A 17,947-nucleotide genomic window follows, 5' to 3' on the forward strand; every position below is an offset into this window, starting at 1 on the left:
CTCACATGACGTCTTGAGCAGGGCCTAAAATCACAACAAAAGATTTATGATGTGTGCAAATAAATGTTTATGTTTGGTAAAAATGAGTTTAATTTAAAAAAGTATTTTAAACAAAACTTAAAAAAAAAATCATTACAATTCCAAAAGTTTTGTCTACAATTTTATTTTACTTACTTAACTTTTATTTTACTTAACCCAATTATTTTATTGAATAATTGGGAAACAMATTTTACTTCATACTCTGTGAACCAGACCCTAAACTTAAAGTCTGGGTTGAGTTTTTTTCCCCTTCATTAGTGACACTTTTATTACATACATTATATCTATCATGGTAATTCAGGGTGAGTTATTTTTAATTCTAAATAAATATCCTTGTTGGACTATTGTTTAAGTGTTATTCTCCTTCAAGATACATTTACCTAACACCAGAATAAATGCAATGTACATTATGCAGCAAAGGAAATTAGAAGATTGGACATATATCCATTATGAAGATGATCGGTTTTGAATGGGCGATGTGCCCTTATTGCATAAGCGATACTGAAGAATGACTGATATCATTAAAGATACAGGGAAGAAGCTTTTTTGTTATCTAGCGTTGCTAGCAAAGTCGTTAGCTAGCAGCTAGCTAATAGCACAACAATAACAGCCTAATGTCTGTATAATAAAAATACTGAATCGATAGATAAGAACAGTTTCTCCTCACCAGTCTGTCTCCTCCCCTCAGTAGTTCTTCAGAGAAAGKCAGACGCAGAGGCCTGTCAGTGTCTGTTGTATTTCATTACCTCTCTGCTTAAACCGCGACTCCGAGCTGAAGCAGAAACGATACTTCAACGTTTCTGCTTCTATAGAACTATATTATAGTTTTAAAATGTATAACTTATTCTGGCCTATTGACCTTTATTTTACCTGTAGTTACAGCAGATCATTTGCTAAGATCTTTTGATCTGCCCTTAGTCTGAGTGGGAAAATAAATCAGGAAAAGTTCTAGCTTTTCACACTGATCTGTGAAAGCCACAAAACAGCAGGATTTCAGGAGAAGCTCTGCTTCCACTTTGTTTAGATAATGGTGACAAACTGGTGTTGGACCTTGGAAAACAAATGGCTTTAGAGCAGTGGTTCTTAACCTGGGTTCGGTTGAACCCCAGGGGTTCGATGAGTCGGTCTCAGGGGTTCGGCGGAGCCTCTGCCGCGGAGGTAAAGACACACTTGTGTAAAGTTGTGATGACGCCCCGCTTTGCCATCACTTGCTGCAGAGGATCACGTTACATTGCTTAGCCAATCACAGCTGCGGAGGAGCACTGATTGAAGCAGCTCCACTCTCAGCATGGATTTGAACTTTTGTCTTTAATTGCTTCAGCAAAGCTCACAGTTTTTACCAAATTCTGTAACTTTCGGTGTACTTCTAAATCTGCTCCTTAGTCGCATCTTTTCGGGGTTGCTTCTGCCTTTAGTGGCGTGGGGGTGGTAACACAACTAATATAATTACATTACTAAATCAGAATACCGCAAAGTCTTTATTATTAGCTTTTCTTTCTCTTAAGAATGTAGAGCTAATTAAATAATCTAAAGAAGACCTTAAAGTGGTTCCAGTTTCTCTCGATGGCCAACCTGTTGAAACTGTGGCAGATTTTAAATACCTTGGGTCGTTCCTGGACAGTCAGCTCAACTGTGCTGAAAACAMTGACTATATTTTGAAGAACTGTTCTCAGAGACTCTACCTTTTAAGAAGACTTAGTGATCTTGCAGTGACACCCCTATGTCTTGAATTTGGGGGATGGGGGGAGTCATATTTTATTTATCACTACAGAAGGGCTCAGTGAATGCGCATATGAAACTGGTGGGTTCGGTACCTCAAAAAAGGTTAAGAACCACTGCTTTAGAGAGAGGGTCAGAGACAGCTCCTGGTTGGATCCTTGACTATAAAACTTTGTGCACAGGAGTAACAGATTAGATTTGCTCTTGCAATTCTCCAAAGACGTCTTTGCTTTTCTTTCTTTCCTTCTCCTTTCCATTTGTATCAGGTAAATTAATGTATGCCCCTACTGTTCTGCAGATTCTGTTGTAATTTCAGTAGAGTTGTCTTCTATTGGATTAAACTCTGCAATTCTGTGACGTCAACACTCATTGTTGTTTTTCTCTGTGGCTACACGCGGCCTGCCGGGAGGACCTGGGAGCCAAAGAGGAAGATAGAGCCAGATATTTCCAAAATTAACTAATTTAGATAATCTTCCTCAACACTATGGAGATAAAACAGATATTACTAGGGTTTATCTAAATAAATAAAATAGCAGCAAATTTGCTTATTTCATAACTTCATAATCAGCCACGTGCTCTCCTATGGTCCGTTTAAAAACTACAATCTCAGATCAGCACAGTCCTCCAGCACTGGCAGGTTTAAAGTTGCTGTTTTTGCTGCTATCAAGAAAAACATAGACTACACTTGCTTTGCATTGTCCCCACGTGATGACAGTGATACAGTATGATCCTATTAAATATTATATTCTTGATTAATATGGGTTGTTGCTATGTTGTTATACGGTGTTTTAAGATCTTGTTCAATGTGCCCCTTTTTAACTTTGACCCCTGCCCCTCCAAAGGTCTCTGTATGGCCCTAACCATCTGTTCAATAGAGTGGCAACTGTGTGTCACTCTGTTGCAGAAAAACAGACCAACTGTCAAAACTAGCTGGAATAGGGTAAAACCAAATTCACAACAATTAAAGTTGAAATAAAACACAAACAACTACACAAATGTGCAGTTATTGGGAAAACTATGATAATGTGAAAAAGGATAAAAACCTGTTTTGGATATGAAAAAGACAATCAAACATATTTAATAGGAAAATGGTAATAACCTTTATTCAACAAGCAAAGATATATGCTGTCACATTTTACACACACTAATCTGCTGCATTTGTTTAAAGGCTGATTTGAAAATTCTGGATTATCTCCCCATCAGGACAACAATAATATGAACATTGTAAGATAATCACCCAGAGTGACTTATGGCATTGTCCAAAACCTCTCTTCCTGCCAGGAGTCAGACGCGACTCATTACCTCCAGACTAATTGGAAGTGACATCACACACGTGAATGTACAGCAGCATGCCTGACTGGAGGTCAGTCAAGCACTCGGTGGCTTAATTAGAAAAAGAGAAGATAAATGTTCCCTCGGGAGGTTTATGCATCTTGAGAAGCAGAACTTAATCAAAAGGATTAAGATTTCGCAGGGACAGCTTGTCTAGAAAATTATACTTGGGGTCAAGTAAGAAGAAAGCTGATCAAGTCTTGAAGGTGGCCTAAATATGAGTGAGGGGTACGTCTTGGTGTTACTGATCACACTGAGGTGCTTTTAGTGCCCGATATCTTTAAGACAGCTGGTTGTATGGAAGACTAACAAAATCAGAAACAAACAAAAATACATCACTGGAAAGTTCATTGATCTAAGTAGTTTTTTTAAAAATGATTTTGCCACTTGCTCCAAACAAGTCGTACAGCTGCAACATCCACAAATAAAAAAATAAAAAAAAATTTATGGCTTTGCATAATTTGTTGATCTATAGATTATTTAAAAGCCAAACAGAAACAGAAAAAGCTCTGCTAGACTACCAGCCACTGTTCTAAAAGGCATAAGTGGTTATTTTATCAGACATTTATGTTCTAGAGTTCACTGTATCMGGGAATTTGTCCCAAAGAAGCATCAAAACACACCTTATGTTTCTCAAGGACTTTGCATTTACCAGAACAGACCAGAACCAGCTTGGTCATTCCCCAATTTATCAGCCCTGATCCAACTTTAACTTTAGCGTGTGTTGTTTTAACAGATGATGTGGATATTGGGTGAAACTGTTTGAGAACTCTACACACTGGGTACTGACTGGAACAGCCATGTGGGACAGACTGGTTGGGTTCATGACTGAAGGCAGGCAGAATCGCAGACTAGAGAATGCAGTGAACCAGCTGCTGGGCTGGTTTGTTGTTTAAGACTTGGCACAGTTCTACTCCAGGGTTCTGTTCACCAGAACCTTTTTTATCGACCTGGGGCATCCCTTTGTGCGTGTGTTTCCATTGTGGGTTCTGAACACTGGGCCAGTTAAGTGGATTATGGTCCAGCTATACAAACCTGGGTCCACAGCAGTAGAGTCCAGAATGTGAGCCCAAGAACAAAGATCTCTGACTAATACAGCATTCATTCATTTTTAATAACTATGAACTACCTCTTCAGACTTAGTGGAAACATTCAGGTTGGCAAAGCTCTAACCACAGATAAAAACCCAGCTGCAGCTGCTTCTACTCTGCTGATCTGCTGCATTCTAAATATAAAGGTCCATTTTTAGCTCATAGTCATCCAGAAGTCCTACCTTCCTAGCTGCTTCTGTTTGGTTCAGGCTCTTGTAGCTGCAGTTAATGCAGTGGAAACGCACCTTTAAAGCTGCAGTATATTTGTTATAAGAGAGACGATCTCTGAAAAAAACTCCTCTGCCTTCTCCCATTGCTCACTACAGAAATACACAGGTCAGTCAGAAAAAAACAATCAAAGCCAGGAGAAGGGTCTTAATGCTGTCTATCATTCTCATGTACACAATGCTCACAAATTCCACACTTCTCTCTGCTATGTTACAGCTGGTTCACCACAGCAGAGCCTACAACAAAAGCTAAAGCTAGTTAGAATGGCCACYGATGACGGCAGATAAGCAGTTTTCCTGGAATGGTAAGTTATTTCTGTGCCATTATCAAATTTAGCAGCAAGTGCACAAGTTTGATTGACAGCGTTTAGGCCCTCTTCCTGGCTCTGATTGGTTGTTTTTGATCAGGAGTGGTTCCATTTCTGAAGACGGCAATAGTAACTCAAGGAGGAGGTGGGGATCAATCTTTTCATAGATTTATGGGGTTCCATTTGAGTCAAAAATAAGAAGTCATATGTGTAGATGTTGCTATGTGACTTTGGTTGATGTCTATGATCTTAGTGCTTTATGGATATGTCGATGATGCATGTAGATGTTGCATATGTAAGTGATGCAGATGTCTATGTTGCATATGCATTTGTTGCAYATGTGTTCGCTGCATATGTACATGTTGCATATGTTATGTCTCTAGCTGCATCTTGGTTATTACTCACTGTCATCTTGTCAATTCAACCCTTTGCAGTTGTTTTTTTATGCAACGTCTGTGATTGGTTAATGTTGTTGGTCAGTGTTGCTGGTGACTGTTCTCTTTGCCGTTAAGTGTTGAAGTAGGTCATGTTTGATCAAAGTATTTATTAGATATTACAAAAATATTGGTCTTTCAATATTAGTGTTTACAAAGTGCTTACATTTCTACCTTGCATTTTATTCAGGCGTTAATCTACCGCTTCCTCCTCAGCACTCTGAGGTTCAATTAGGGACTGTCAACAAATGTCCGAACCAAACACTCCTGACAAACAAATGTCAATAAATGCCTTGCCTTGTGACCAACTGACACAAAAAAGTGGTAATTAGGGTTACACAAGACACACTACCCTCTATTTAAGTCATATTCAATATTTTAAATAATTTTAATATTAAATAATATGTTCTCTTCCAGAGCTTCCAAGTCATGTGGTATTGACTCAAAATCACTGTGAAATTGTTCTGTTAGTGTGTAGATGAAGCCCACTCATTTTTACTCCATTTTAGCCCTTTTTTATTTATTTTAGCAATTGTCAAAATTTAGTAAATATATTTTTTAGTAATTTTTTTGTCAAACTTCAGACCTGACAACAGAAAGCAGTGACTCTCAGCGACCAGCAGGTGGACTTACCTTTTCTCTCGCATTTTTTCAATGTACTCAAACTTTGGGGTGAGAGCTCCATTGGAGGTGATGATGGCCTGGAGACAAACATGTTTAGATGGTCACATTAAATCATTACTACAAGACAAGGCTTGATTATTGTCTGTCATCACAATGAAAAATTATATCCTTTCAGTGGTCCAGATTCCTTTATGATATAATCATAAACTGGTCCAGATGAAGAGTTTCTAGGCTTTCTGATGGGTTTGTAACATCCTCATTTTTAAATCACTTTGGGGGAAAAAAAGTCGTACCCCAGTTCACACTACATGATTTTTTTGCCCCGATTTTGCAACAATCTTAGAACGTTCTGTGTTCTAAGATTGTCGCTTCCGATAGTTGTAATCGATCATCCTGTAGTGTGTGGTGTGTTACGACTGATTGGGTCCAGTCGGTAGAAAGTTGGGACAGCTCCGATCTAAAATCTGGAATATTCAACATGTTTAACTTGGCCCGATGATCTCAGCGTGTGTGGTGTCCCCCAACTGGGAGCGGGAAGGCAGCCTGTTGAATATGACAGGTAGCCAATCAGAAAAAAATAATTTAAAAAACAGAAAAATTATTAACTTTTTGCACAGAATACATCTGGTTTAGAAGCGCATTCTAATCCTTGGTTGAAATGGCACATTTAATTTCAGTCTGCAGTAGTAACACAGCAGAGAAAAATACAGAAAATGTTATGTTGTGTTAATCTATTTGTAATCTAAACAGGAGCAAATAGAGAAAAAAGTAGGCGCAGAACTTCATTAAACTGTGACAAGCGGAGTGCAATTCACAAATATTGCACAAGCGGTTCCAGGAGCGGTGGAAGTGATGTCAGAAAATTTACAATTAACTCACCACGCACTTTCAATGAATGGAGCTGGAAGATGTTACCCTTCCGTGATCAGTTGGGAATTAATACGCAGGACATGCACTCTTCTAGCTGACGTTGCCCTGATCTATCAGTTATTCAGCTTTCTGAAGCAAGGCCCAGTACATACACATACTGTATTCTACAATATCAACACAGCCAGCAAAAACTTAAAAACTTATAATCAAACTGTTATGGTTAATTAAACACCTTAACAGAAAAAGAAATTAAACTAAGTGTAATGTTTGACTCAATCATTACACTTACCTCCATATTGTAGTGCAACAAATTTAACCCTTGATCGCGCCAAGTCCAGTTCTTAATCTAAAGCTTTGACTTTGTGTTGCGTCTTTTTTTGGTTAAAATAAATCCCCAAACTACAGTTACTGCTTCAACATCATTGTCCATGTTTGTTTACTTCAAATTCAGGTGTAGTATCGTGAAATTTTAAGGGATTTCATGTCTAGAATTGGAATGTTCGTGAGTGAAACCTCACACTCTACGATCAAACACGTTATACCTAAGATTTTTACTCGGCTAGTGTGTCGTCTCTCAGGTTTAGAAAACCAGCCGACTACCAGCAGACAATTCTAAAATCGTGTACTGTGAACTGGACTTTACTTAAAACTTTACTCTGGTTACTATGATGTCTGGTGTAAATAATTTTAAACAATGCTCCTTACTCTGCCAAACAAATCAATATCTGGATAATCAAATGACATCACTTACATCTCTGACTTGTGGACTGAACTCCTCTTCATTGAGTGACTTGGTGGCATCTGAGAGCAGCTGGAATAACACACTGATCATCAATAAATGACTTTCTAGAAATCCAACCCTATCAGTCCAAGGTTACCAAGGCAACGAGCTGCAGCGCTCTCACAGGGGCCTCCAGAAGGAAAACACACAGCTTACCATCTCCCAGATGTAGGGGAAGAGTCGGTCTCCAAAGTATTCAGTGGCTTCAATCGGGAGCTGGGCAGGAAGGTTGTCGATTGAGCACATGAGGATCCCATTTCCCTCCACACTGCGCACGACCCCACACACACACACACGCAACCCCACACACACACACACACACACACGCACACACACACACACACACGCGTGCATACATACGCACACACAAAACATGGTCTAATATTAGTCTCAGTTCAGACTACACCTATGTTCCTTAGAAATTAGAAAAGTGGTGATGCTAATGAAAGTGTAAAAAGAGACAGTGATGTTTGTGATAAAGGCTCTAAAGTGAGCTGTCTGCAGTGTACCTGTCATGGTCTATGTGCTGGTCTGCGTCATACATGCAGAAAGGCTTATCAATTGTGGTGCACTCAGTCATAAACTCTATGGAGCCTCCAGTATCTGCAGATATGTCACAGATGGCCAGTAGTCTGGACAGAGAGCAGACAGTCAAGACTCAGAGCATCAGCTTTATTCATTACATCAACAGTAAAAGTTACAGTGGCAGCCTAAAAATATCACATGTTACCACAATGGCTGCGTTTTGGAGGTTTCTTACTTGTGAGGCAGGGCTGGTGACCCCTCGTTGAGAGCACTCAAGGATTTAAGGGGTCTGATGAGCCTCTGGGCATCAAGGCGTCTGAGGAGCCTTGGGGTGTGGGGGGGGTCCCAGTAGATGCCATTAATCAGACATGTTGTGTAGGGAGCAACCTGGTAAAAGAGCCATGACTGATGAGAGACACTGCTGACCTTAAACCAGAGTTGGCCAACGAAGCTAGTGTTTTGCTGCTGCTGTTACCTTCAGCTTTATAAATGAAACAATGAATGACGCGTACCTCTGGTCGGCCTGTGTGATTAGCAACTTTTTAGCTAACAGAAAAATTACAACATATTTAGGCCAACATTTTCAACTAATCCTGGGTAACTTTAAAGACAGACACAAAAAAATACGTAAGATTCAAGATTTCCTCTAGTGGTGTCTGCAAGCCTCTGGAATTTCAAGTGAGCAAAGAACAGTTTATGGATTATATTCTTCCCAAATTTGAATACATGATTGGGATCCTTCAACTGCTTAGTAAAATAAAATTTAAAACATTTTTACAATTATTTATTTTCTATGTCATGTGTTTAACTGTTAAATTTTTCTTTTGATATTTTAATCTTTTTCAGAGACTATGAAGAGGCATAAAATTAAACTGAACTGCCTGAGGCTATCAGACTTTATAACACTCACATAGTCTAGAGCTGTGCGTTTTAATTGTTGAATATAGATTTAGTAATATATAGAGCGATATTTGTATGTTCGTAAGACTATCACTGCTACTTGTTGGTTATTGTCATACATTTATTATTATTATTATTACTACTTTATTTATTATTGTGTGCCACACTGGGACAAACAAAATGTCCCCACTTTAGGGGATCAATAAAGCATTATGTTATCTTATATTATCTTAAATCAGCCCCTCCAGGATGTTGCACTGTTTTCTGTGATTATTGTGGCCTAGAATTACAGACTTTGTGGCACCTTTTTCAAAACGTTGTGGTTAAGATGCAAATTATTTAAGCTTTATTTTTGCCCTAAAATGGTCATAGAAACAAGTTGAAATTGAGACACAGAGCCTTCCCTTTCCTTATCTTTTTCTGAGCAAGTTCTAATCCCTCCTTACCTGAGAAGACCCTGCATCAGCGTCCTGCTGCTGGCCTCTGGTCTAAGTCTCCTCCCTGACTCTTTCTATTGTGACAATAAAGATTTCTTTTAAATATCAGAAAAGCAACAGTGAGCACAACTTCTTTACAGAAAATAAAGAGGATTGGGTTTATTCCTGACACTAGCTGGCAAGGGAAGAAACATGTGTAATGACAACATTAGTAAATTTAGCTTAATATGATATTAACCATCATTTAGAAAACATTATCTGAAACCAAAAGTGTTTTGCCGTTTAACTCTGGCTACCTGCTGAACATTATACATCCTAACACCACGGGTGCAACCGGCATGTGTACACTCGTGGTGCATTTAAAGACGGCTCAGAAAATCACGTTTGGACATCTTAAAAAGTGCAGGCCACAAAGGGCACAGACATAGGAAGTGCAGGGGAGATGTCTGAGCAAGTTCCAAGTTACACCCACTGACTGAATAAACAGTATAAGCAAACTGTTCACAACATCACAACATGGTTTTTGCAAAAAAGAAAAGAAATCACACATGCTTTCATCTTGCAGTTTCAGCTTTCAAGACACGCAATGAAACTAGAAGTTAAATTAGAAGACGACTAAGGGGATAGATCAAAATTCAGCCAAATGCATTGATTGGTCAGAAAAGAAGAACATTCAGAAAACAAGGTGATTTGTCAGATTTGCTGAAAAGTTGCAATGATTGGTGGAAACTACAAGTCACCGTATAAACTCTGAATGATGACTAAGGCCTTGTCGATGTGTAGCCAGGTCTTTTTAAAACAATGTAGTGGAGATATTCATTTATGTAAAATAATCTCGTCCACACCTGACTGGTTTAAGAAATATTTTTCTTCACACAGACCGCTGAATTATAACGTTGCTTTAAGCATGCCACACCCATCGGGGGCAGTGTAGGGCAAAACCTACACTGCCTTCAAAACGACAACTACATACTGTTAGGAATTAAACCTGATGCACGGAGAATTATTTGTATGGACAGGCAAAGAATTTGAACTAATTTTAAATACCGTGTTAGAATATACAGTTAACCTAAAGCTAGCCAAGTCAATGTAGACTGGGAATCTTGCTAAAGTATGTGGACACACGTGGAGGTTGAACAGCATTGTGGCTCGAATGGGGAGGGATAATAAGTAAATAATAAGTCTTTCCTCCACTGCATGGTCAAGGAGTAAAAATAATCACACGTCACATCAGCATCACATTATTTGCTGCAGACCCTTCAGGTCCTTCTAAAAAAATTTGCATATTGTGATAAAATTCATTATTTTCCCTATGATAAAAATTAAACTGTCATATTTTAGATTCATTGCACATGAACTGAAATGTTTCAGGTTTTTTATTGTTTTAATACTGATGATTTTGGCATACAGCTCATGAAAACCCAAAATTAATATCTCAAAAAAGTAGCATATCATGAAAAGGTTCTCTGAACRAGCMGTTAACCTCATCATCTGAATCAACAAAGTAACTCTAAACACCTGCAAAAGATTCCTGAGGCTTTTAAAAACTCCCAGCCTGGTTCATTACTCAAAACCGCAATCATGGGTCAGACTGCTGACCTGACTGCTGTCCAGAAGGYCATCATTGACACCCTCAAGCAAGAGGGTAAGACACAGAAAGAAATTTCTGAACGAATAGGCTGTTCCCAGAGTGCTGAATCAAGGCACCTCAGTGGGAAGGAAAAAGTGTGGCAGAAAACGCTGCACAATGAGGTAGCTCTGAATACCCAGTGAGCTTGGAGCCATGAAGCTGTCATGCACTGAACTATATATGGAATTGGTGAATAGTGAACACATTGTTGGTTTGTTTAGCATGTTGGTGGTGGTAGCCAATGCTAATTGTTTAATTTAATTTCATTTAATTGTTATATGATCTACCTTCTTAAATTCAACATGTGTTTAAGATAATGAGATAAATGTCATCTGTGTTGTCTGAAAGTTTAGATTTTGGATATAATTGCATTTATTTCTGTATGTAACTGAAAAAGTCTAGTTAACTAGCAGGCTGGTAATTTACTGGTCCTGTTTATTTTAATACAGGCCAGGTGACCCTCTTGTTTAGGGTTAAAGGATGGCGAGCTTCTGAGAACTGGCTGTGGCCAGGAGAACCTGAAACTCACTCCATACTGGTCTGGTAGGAGGCTGATGGTCTGTATCATTTCCCTTCCATCTCACCATACAGACACAATCCACTATTCATCTCTTCAACTGAAACAACTTGCGCTTGGACATTCTCATCTCAAATATCTGGACAATTCAACTATGGACTTTTGGAATGCGTGTCGGTCAGACACTGTGCTGACCAGTGGGGAAATTTAAGACTGCTGTGCACAAATGTATGGAAGATCTACTGCAGTACTGTGTATATTTATTTTGTATTTATTATTTTGGGTTCTATGTACGTTTTGTCCTGTGGTGTTCATTTTAATTTTCTCTTTAAAATACATGGTATGGAAAGCAGTTATTCTTTTGTATTGCTTTTATTGATTACTGACAACAGATCCAGTAGACGAATTTAGTCTTCTGATATATTCCATCTAGTCCCTTGGTACATTAAATAGTTCTACACTCACAGTGCCAAAACCACTGGTAAATGGTTTACTGACCATGGTGTTACTGTGCTCAATTGCCCTGCCAACTCTCCTGACCTGAACCTCATAGAGAATCTGTGGGATATTGTGAARAGAAAGTTGAGAGACCAAGACCCAAAACTCTGGATGAGCTTAAGGCCATCAAAGCATCCTGGGCTCCATAACACCTCAGCAGAGCCACAGGCTGATGGCCTCCATGCCGCATTGAAGGCTGCAGAAGGATTCCTGACCAAGTATTGAGTGCATAACTGAACATAATTATTTGAAGGTTGACTTTTTTGGTATTAAAACACATTTCTTTTATTGGTCAGATGAAATGTGCAAATTTTTTGAGACAGGGATTTTGGGTTTTCATGAGCTGTATGCCAAAATCATCAGTATTAAAACAATAAAAGATCTGAAATATTTCAGTTGGTGTGCAATGAATCTAAAATATATGATATCGTTACATTATGGAAAATAATGAACTTTATCACAATATGCTAATTTTTTGACAAGGACCTGTATGTGTCAACTCCAAGTCTCTGGTTTCCCATGTGACTGGAGTTTTCATTATCAATCGTTTTTTAGTTCTATTACACAGAGGTTACATGTAGATAAAAAGTTAAGTCACCAAATCTATTTGGTTGATCAAAACGCAGACTACATGTGGGCAAGGCCTGAATTTGCATTTATAGTTGTGATAGCAACATCCTGAGGGGATTGTTAATTATTGATTTTATTGGCGCTTTTTACACAATATCAACATTTAAATAAAGACTAAGGGAAGAAACAACAAAAAGGTTTTAGGAAAACATCCTTGTTTTAAAGGGGCAGTATTATGTATATTATATTATACATTATATGGCACAATAAAGTAACCATGTTACCTTCAGCTATAAAAATGTAGCAATATATATCAAAAATGACTTAGATTTTGACTTCAGCACATCATAGCCGTGCTTCTCCATGATGTCATTTACCACCATTCTTAGGAGCATTGGACTGAGAAGCTTTCTATGATGAGCTCAGCAAATGAGGTCCGCCAAGTGTTTGATAACAGCTGCTGCCACTAGTCTAGAGGAGCTGAATGCCAACCAGGAATTTTTCAAAGCTCAATGGTTGCCATGGGAGATTAAAGAATTTCTCAAATATGCATGAAAGAATCAAAGCAACACTGGAGATGTTTTTGATGAGGGAATAACATAATGTAAAGCTAAAAACTCTGATTCTACATAACCTTATAGCCCTTCAACAATAAATTTATTGTTCTTCTAAACCAGTGAATACTTGCTTAAATATTTAATATTGACAAAAACAATTTTGTCATAATCAAGGAGCTCCAAGTTGAATTTCTATTTTCAGCAATTTTACCTAAAAGCAATATTGCACAACAATATAAGCAACAAATTATTAAAATATATAAGAATATCACAAGAAGCATTATTGTGTGTATGTCGGAAGCATTACAGAAAACAATGTCAGGTTTACTAACCTAAAGGTAACCCTTTGTTTCTTTATTTAGAAATTGTCAACATCTCATATCTGACACACCAATCATTTACCCACAAAATGGGGATAAATATCCTGTGTACAGAGTGCTATTGTACTATAGTATTTAATTAGGGCATTTTCTAATTTTCATACTGCTGGACATATTAGTTCCTGCTGCTGAGTGGAACATGAGAGCTAAAAGTGACTGACAGGAGCTCCTGGGAGGCTGCATGGAGGCAGTGCGAGGAGGGGGAGTGAAGAGAAGTAACTCACGCTGGTTCTGAAGTGTGAGGTGTAGAGTTCTGGGTGGTTCTCATACTCCATAGGATCATAGTTGCCATCGCTCTTCCTCACCAGGTGATGGCGTCGGCTCAGAACTGTGGCATACACTTTGTTCATATCTATGAAGAACAACTCTGTTAGTGTGTTGTTGGAGCACAACACCAAATTTAAAGTCGACACATTTAGTCAGACAACACACACTGAACTAAATGGATTTATTTTATCGTACAATCTGATTGTGTACATGTGCAGTGATCCTTCATCAGATTAAAATGTATTTGAATTAAATAATAGGAATGCATTGTTTATATGAGCACAAAATTCATTGATAATTAATATTTAACTGATCATGACATGCATTTACATGCCCCAGGCTTTATTCAGGATAGAAACACTGACATGCACATCCATCCATTTTCTTCTCCTTATCCGGGTCAGGTCACAGGTCCCCAAGTAGGGAGGCCCAGACCTCCCTCTCCAAACCCTGCTGAGGAAAGTCGTCCCTCCTCAGTCGTCCTCTGGGTCTCCTACCAAGGAGGTGTCCATCCTAACCAGATGCTAAGCCATCTCAACTGGTTCCTCTGGATGAGGAGAAGCAGAGGCTCTAATCTGAGTCCCTGTCAGAGCTTCTATCTCTAAGGGAGAGCAGACACCCTACAGAGGAAACTCATTTCAGCTGCTTRTATCTGTGATCTCATTCTTTTGATCTCTACTCGGCGCTGGTAACCAATTATCAATAGTCCCAAACTATCCCTCTCATTCAGATTACAATTTAATAGATCTTAATTTGATTAGAATATTCTGATTGTGGTATTTATGTGATGCATTGTCATTCCGATTGGCCGTTCATGTTCATGTAAACGTGCTGAGAGAACAGTATACTTTCCCATGTTGATCTGTTTTAGACAAAAATTAAATCAGAAGGAATTTGCTGGTTATTGAAATAAAAAAGGTTCAATAAATTTATTAGATTTATTACACGAATGAACTTTATGACTCAAACACATGTTTAGTTTAGCTGTTCATGGCTCATAATTACAAGAATGTCAAATTATTTCTTCTTTATTTTAGCAAGACACAACCAAATTTTTAGTGAAGGGCAAAGTGATAAACATGTGATACTGCACAAAAGCCATTTCTCCATTGTGTAAGTGAGACTGTGGCCATTTTGTTCCATGTTGGAGCTCAGTCTGAAAGGTTTGAGAACTGCTGAGCTACACAGTGCTGCTGAAGAAAGGTCATACCTCCAGTTTCAGAGACATCTTTCAACTCGTGAGGTTCAACATATTCAACAGGAAGCTCATTGATCATGTCTTGGGCTCCCTAAAAGAATACATAATACAAAATGAATGTAAAAATAAATATCAGGGATTTTCTCTTAGCTTCAGCTGCTTTTAATTCCATTCTCAATGTTTGAATATTCAAAATGAATTGAACATTTGTGTACCTTGGAGACATTTCCTGTTCCAGTGAAGCAAAAGGTGAGGGGACCAATGGATCTGGGCATGAGTCCCATGGAAATCTCATAACCACAATCCCTCACAGCCTGGATGGCCTGGCTGACGTTCCTGTAGTTGTGTGCCATGCCAATGTGCTGTGAACATCAGAGAGCAGAGGTGACTGCTTCCGTTTGTTCATGTGAAACATTTCTGTGCAGATTCAGATGAAATGAATTAAGAATAGATTTGTCACCATAAAAGGAGTGTGGTGGCCAAGAGCCAAGAAACGAAGTCCCAAACCATGAAGAATGTTAATCATTCCTACAAGAAAGTGGAGTTATTTTCATTTTAATATACCTAGATTGATGAAAAAGATAATAACCAAAACAATTACTTTTAATAATTTTAAAAGGAATTTGGATTCATTTAGCAACCAACAATTGGGTTTTCTGTTTGGTCTCCCTAAAATCTGAGGCGGTGTTCACACTGCAGCCTGAAGTGATTGAAATTCGATTTTTCTGCTCTTATGCAACCTGTATCTGATCTTTTCATGTCAGCCTGAACGCCACAAATCGGATTTGTACAAATGCAACCCAGTGCACTTGGATATGTAGTCCTAAGTCCGACACTTCTCTGATCAAATGTGACCCAAGTCTGTATGGCCAGGTGGCATTCATCTGACCTGTACATCATTGATAAACATCACTATTTGGCATTCTGATACACGGAAGCATGAAGAAAAGCAACAAACATGGTGGACGATAATGAGGATCAAGTTGTTAATGTGCTGGCTCTGGGTGGATAATAACTTTAAAATAGCAAGGTATGCTATTTTACACCATTATCCATGTTTATATCTACTGAGCACGCTYGCTATGTGTGATGTTACGAACTCTGATCTGCCTTGTTGCTGAAAAGTGCTATATAAATAAAACTCCTTCTTCGGCATCCTCTGCTGTACATGCAGAAAGCTTTTAGGTCAGTGTTTCTCAACCTTTTTTGGGCCAGCGCCCCCCCAGCCTTTATCCAGGTCCCTCACCGCCCCCCACCAAAGAATGTGCAGGCTACTTTGCACCGACTATTATTTTATTATTAATATTACTATCATTATTGTAGATGTTTTGATTTTTATGCTAGTTTCTGTATTTATCATCAAAAATAATTTCCAAGAGAACAAAAAAGCCATGAGAATAGAAATTATTTTCATAGACGTCTACGAAAAATGCAATAAACATTCAACTTAAAATCTGTAGGCCTAACAGCAGCCAATCAGAGTGGAAAAATATTCTTATTCTTTGTCATTTTCTAGTTGTTAAATATTCCACAAAATGACCAGATTAAAGATGTTCAACATGCCAGTTTAAACTTTGAACTATTTGCAAAACGACTGAGCTCTGCAACATTAAAACATGGATAGAACTGTAAACTACATTAATCATAACTCTTCTTCTCTTCAGTGTTTGTCAGTTTCTGGTGGTGCAGCTCTGTGCTGCCTTCAGGAGAATGGGACATCAGAGTATCATCCATAAAACTTCACCCACATGGCATTTATTGTGCAAACCAGAGCTTTCAGTGGAAAAACAAAAGTTCCAGGTCATTTTAATGCCATACAAATATGAGACAGAAACATGGTTTATATCTTTATATAGACCTGTCTATTGATTATAGATTAATAGTTTTACTGGACAGAAATTACAAAGAACAAATCTGGTTCTTAATCAAATCCTAATGAGTCAAATTGAAAGTGTCATGGAGTCATCAGCCTCATGACATTAACACTGACATGAAAAATAATATTGAAGAAATAAATATATCAAATCTAATTAAAAACATAAATAAGTGATAAGTTATTTACTTTTATGGTCTGTAAGATATATTTATTCTCAGTATTAGATATGGTCTCAACAAACCCTTGACACTTCAACAATATTATTTTACCTTTTATCTGGAAATAGTGTCTGTTTATTCTTGCCATACAGTCCTCTGTATTAAGTATTGCCATACCAGTTTATTCCTCTGTATTTACTTTAGTTTCTGTGTTGTTCTATCACCCCGTTTCATACCGGACCACTTACAGCACCAGTGTTAACGCTATAAAATGAACACTCTCTATCGTGGTATCACCCATGGAGGGATTTTTTTATTTAAATGGGTTAATTTTTCAGAGGGATACACAGTGAAGGTGTCGTGATTTTAGCTACCAGTAGCAGGAGAACGGAGCTGCGCCAAGAAGCTAACAGAAGCTAACAAACACTGAATAGAAGAAGAGCTGCCATGGATACAGTTGCAGCCAAGCATGATTTAATGTTACGCAATACAGTTCTATTTCATCCCTACTGACCGCCAGAGGGCGGTGCTGAAAGCACTGAATGTTCCCTTCGCGCATGMGCTGTTCGAGCAATAATGTCAACAGAGTCACACCTGTGACACATCGGATGATCAATCAGAGGCTATATAGCATGACGTCATCCGAGGCTCTGTTCCTTTTTTCTTCTCGCGTGCTGTTCACTTTGTATGGCGTAGGCCTGGATTTTTTCGCCGTTGTTGGATGTCCCGACTGCCTGTTGGCCGGAGTTGCGGTAAATCGCCCTCCGAGGGCTGCGACTTTGTGTTACGGTCACCTGACTCTTAATTTGCTACTGTGATTGGTGACGGCAGGGTTCACGCCCCCTCTCCCAATCTTGATCTGGGTTTTTCATCTAATGCTGGCTGTGGCTGATCACGTTGGTCAGCTGTTTTTCCTGTAATTGGTGATGGTAGCGTCTCGCCCCCTCTCCCAATTTCAGCCGATCCTGTTGATCGCAGCCTTGTGTTAAGCTCACCTGACTCTTAGTTT

The 17,947-nt window shown here is 38.6% G+C and overlaps 1 protein-coding gene across 4 annotated transcripts in view; it reads right to left on the bottom strand.

Moving 5' to 3' along the window:
- The window catches only part of aass (aminoadipate-semialdehyde synthase), a 63,118-nt gene that overhangs the window by 24,425 nt on the left and 20,746 nt on the right, over positions 1-17,947 (bottom strand). For all 4 annotated transcript variants that reach the window (XM_008410947.1, XM_017305352.1, XM_008410946.1 and 1 more), the window contains exons 5-13: positions 15,365-15,432; positions 15,120-15,266; positions 14,917-14,995; positions 13,664-13,791; positions 8,186-8,337; positions 7,935-8,057; positions 7,582-7,693; positions 7,396-7,455; positions 5,784-5,851 (exon numbers count right to left, since the gene is read on the bottom strand). In XM_008410947.1, the coding sequence (XP_008409169.1) occupies positions 5,784-5,851; positions 7,396-7,455; positions 7,582-7,693; positions 7,935-8,057; positions 8,186-8,337; positions 13,664-13,791; positions 14,917-14,995; positions 15,120-15,266; positions 15,365-15,432 (937 nt within the window). The remainder of the gene's footprint in view (positions 1-5,783; positions 5,852-7,395; positions 7,456-7,581; positions 7,694-7,934; positions 8,058-8,185; positions 8,338-13,663; positions 13,792-14,916; positions 14,996-15,119; positions 15,267-15,364; positions 15,433-17,947) is intronic.

This window comes from Poecilia reticulata, linkage group LG6 (assembly GCF_000633615.1).
Source record: "Poecilia reticulata strain Guanapo linkage group LG6, Guppy_female_1.0+MT, whole genome shotgun sequence".
Taxonomy (NCBI): domain Eukaryota; kingdom Metazoa; phylum Chordata; class Actinopteri; order Cyprinodontiformes; family Poeciliidae; genus Poecilia; species Poecilia reticulata.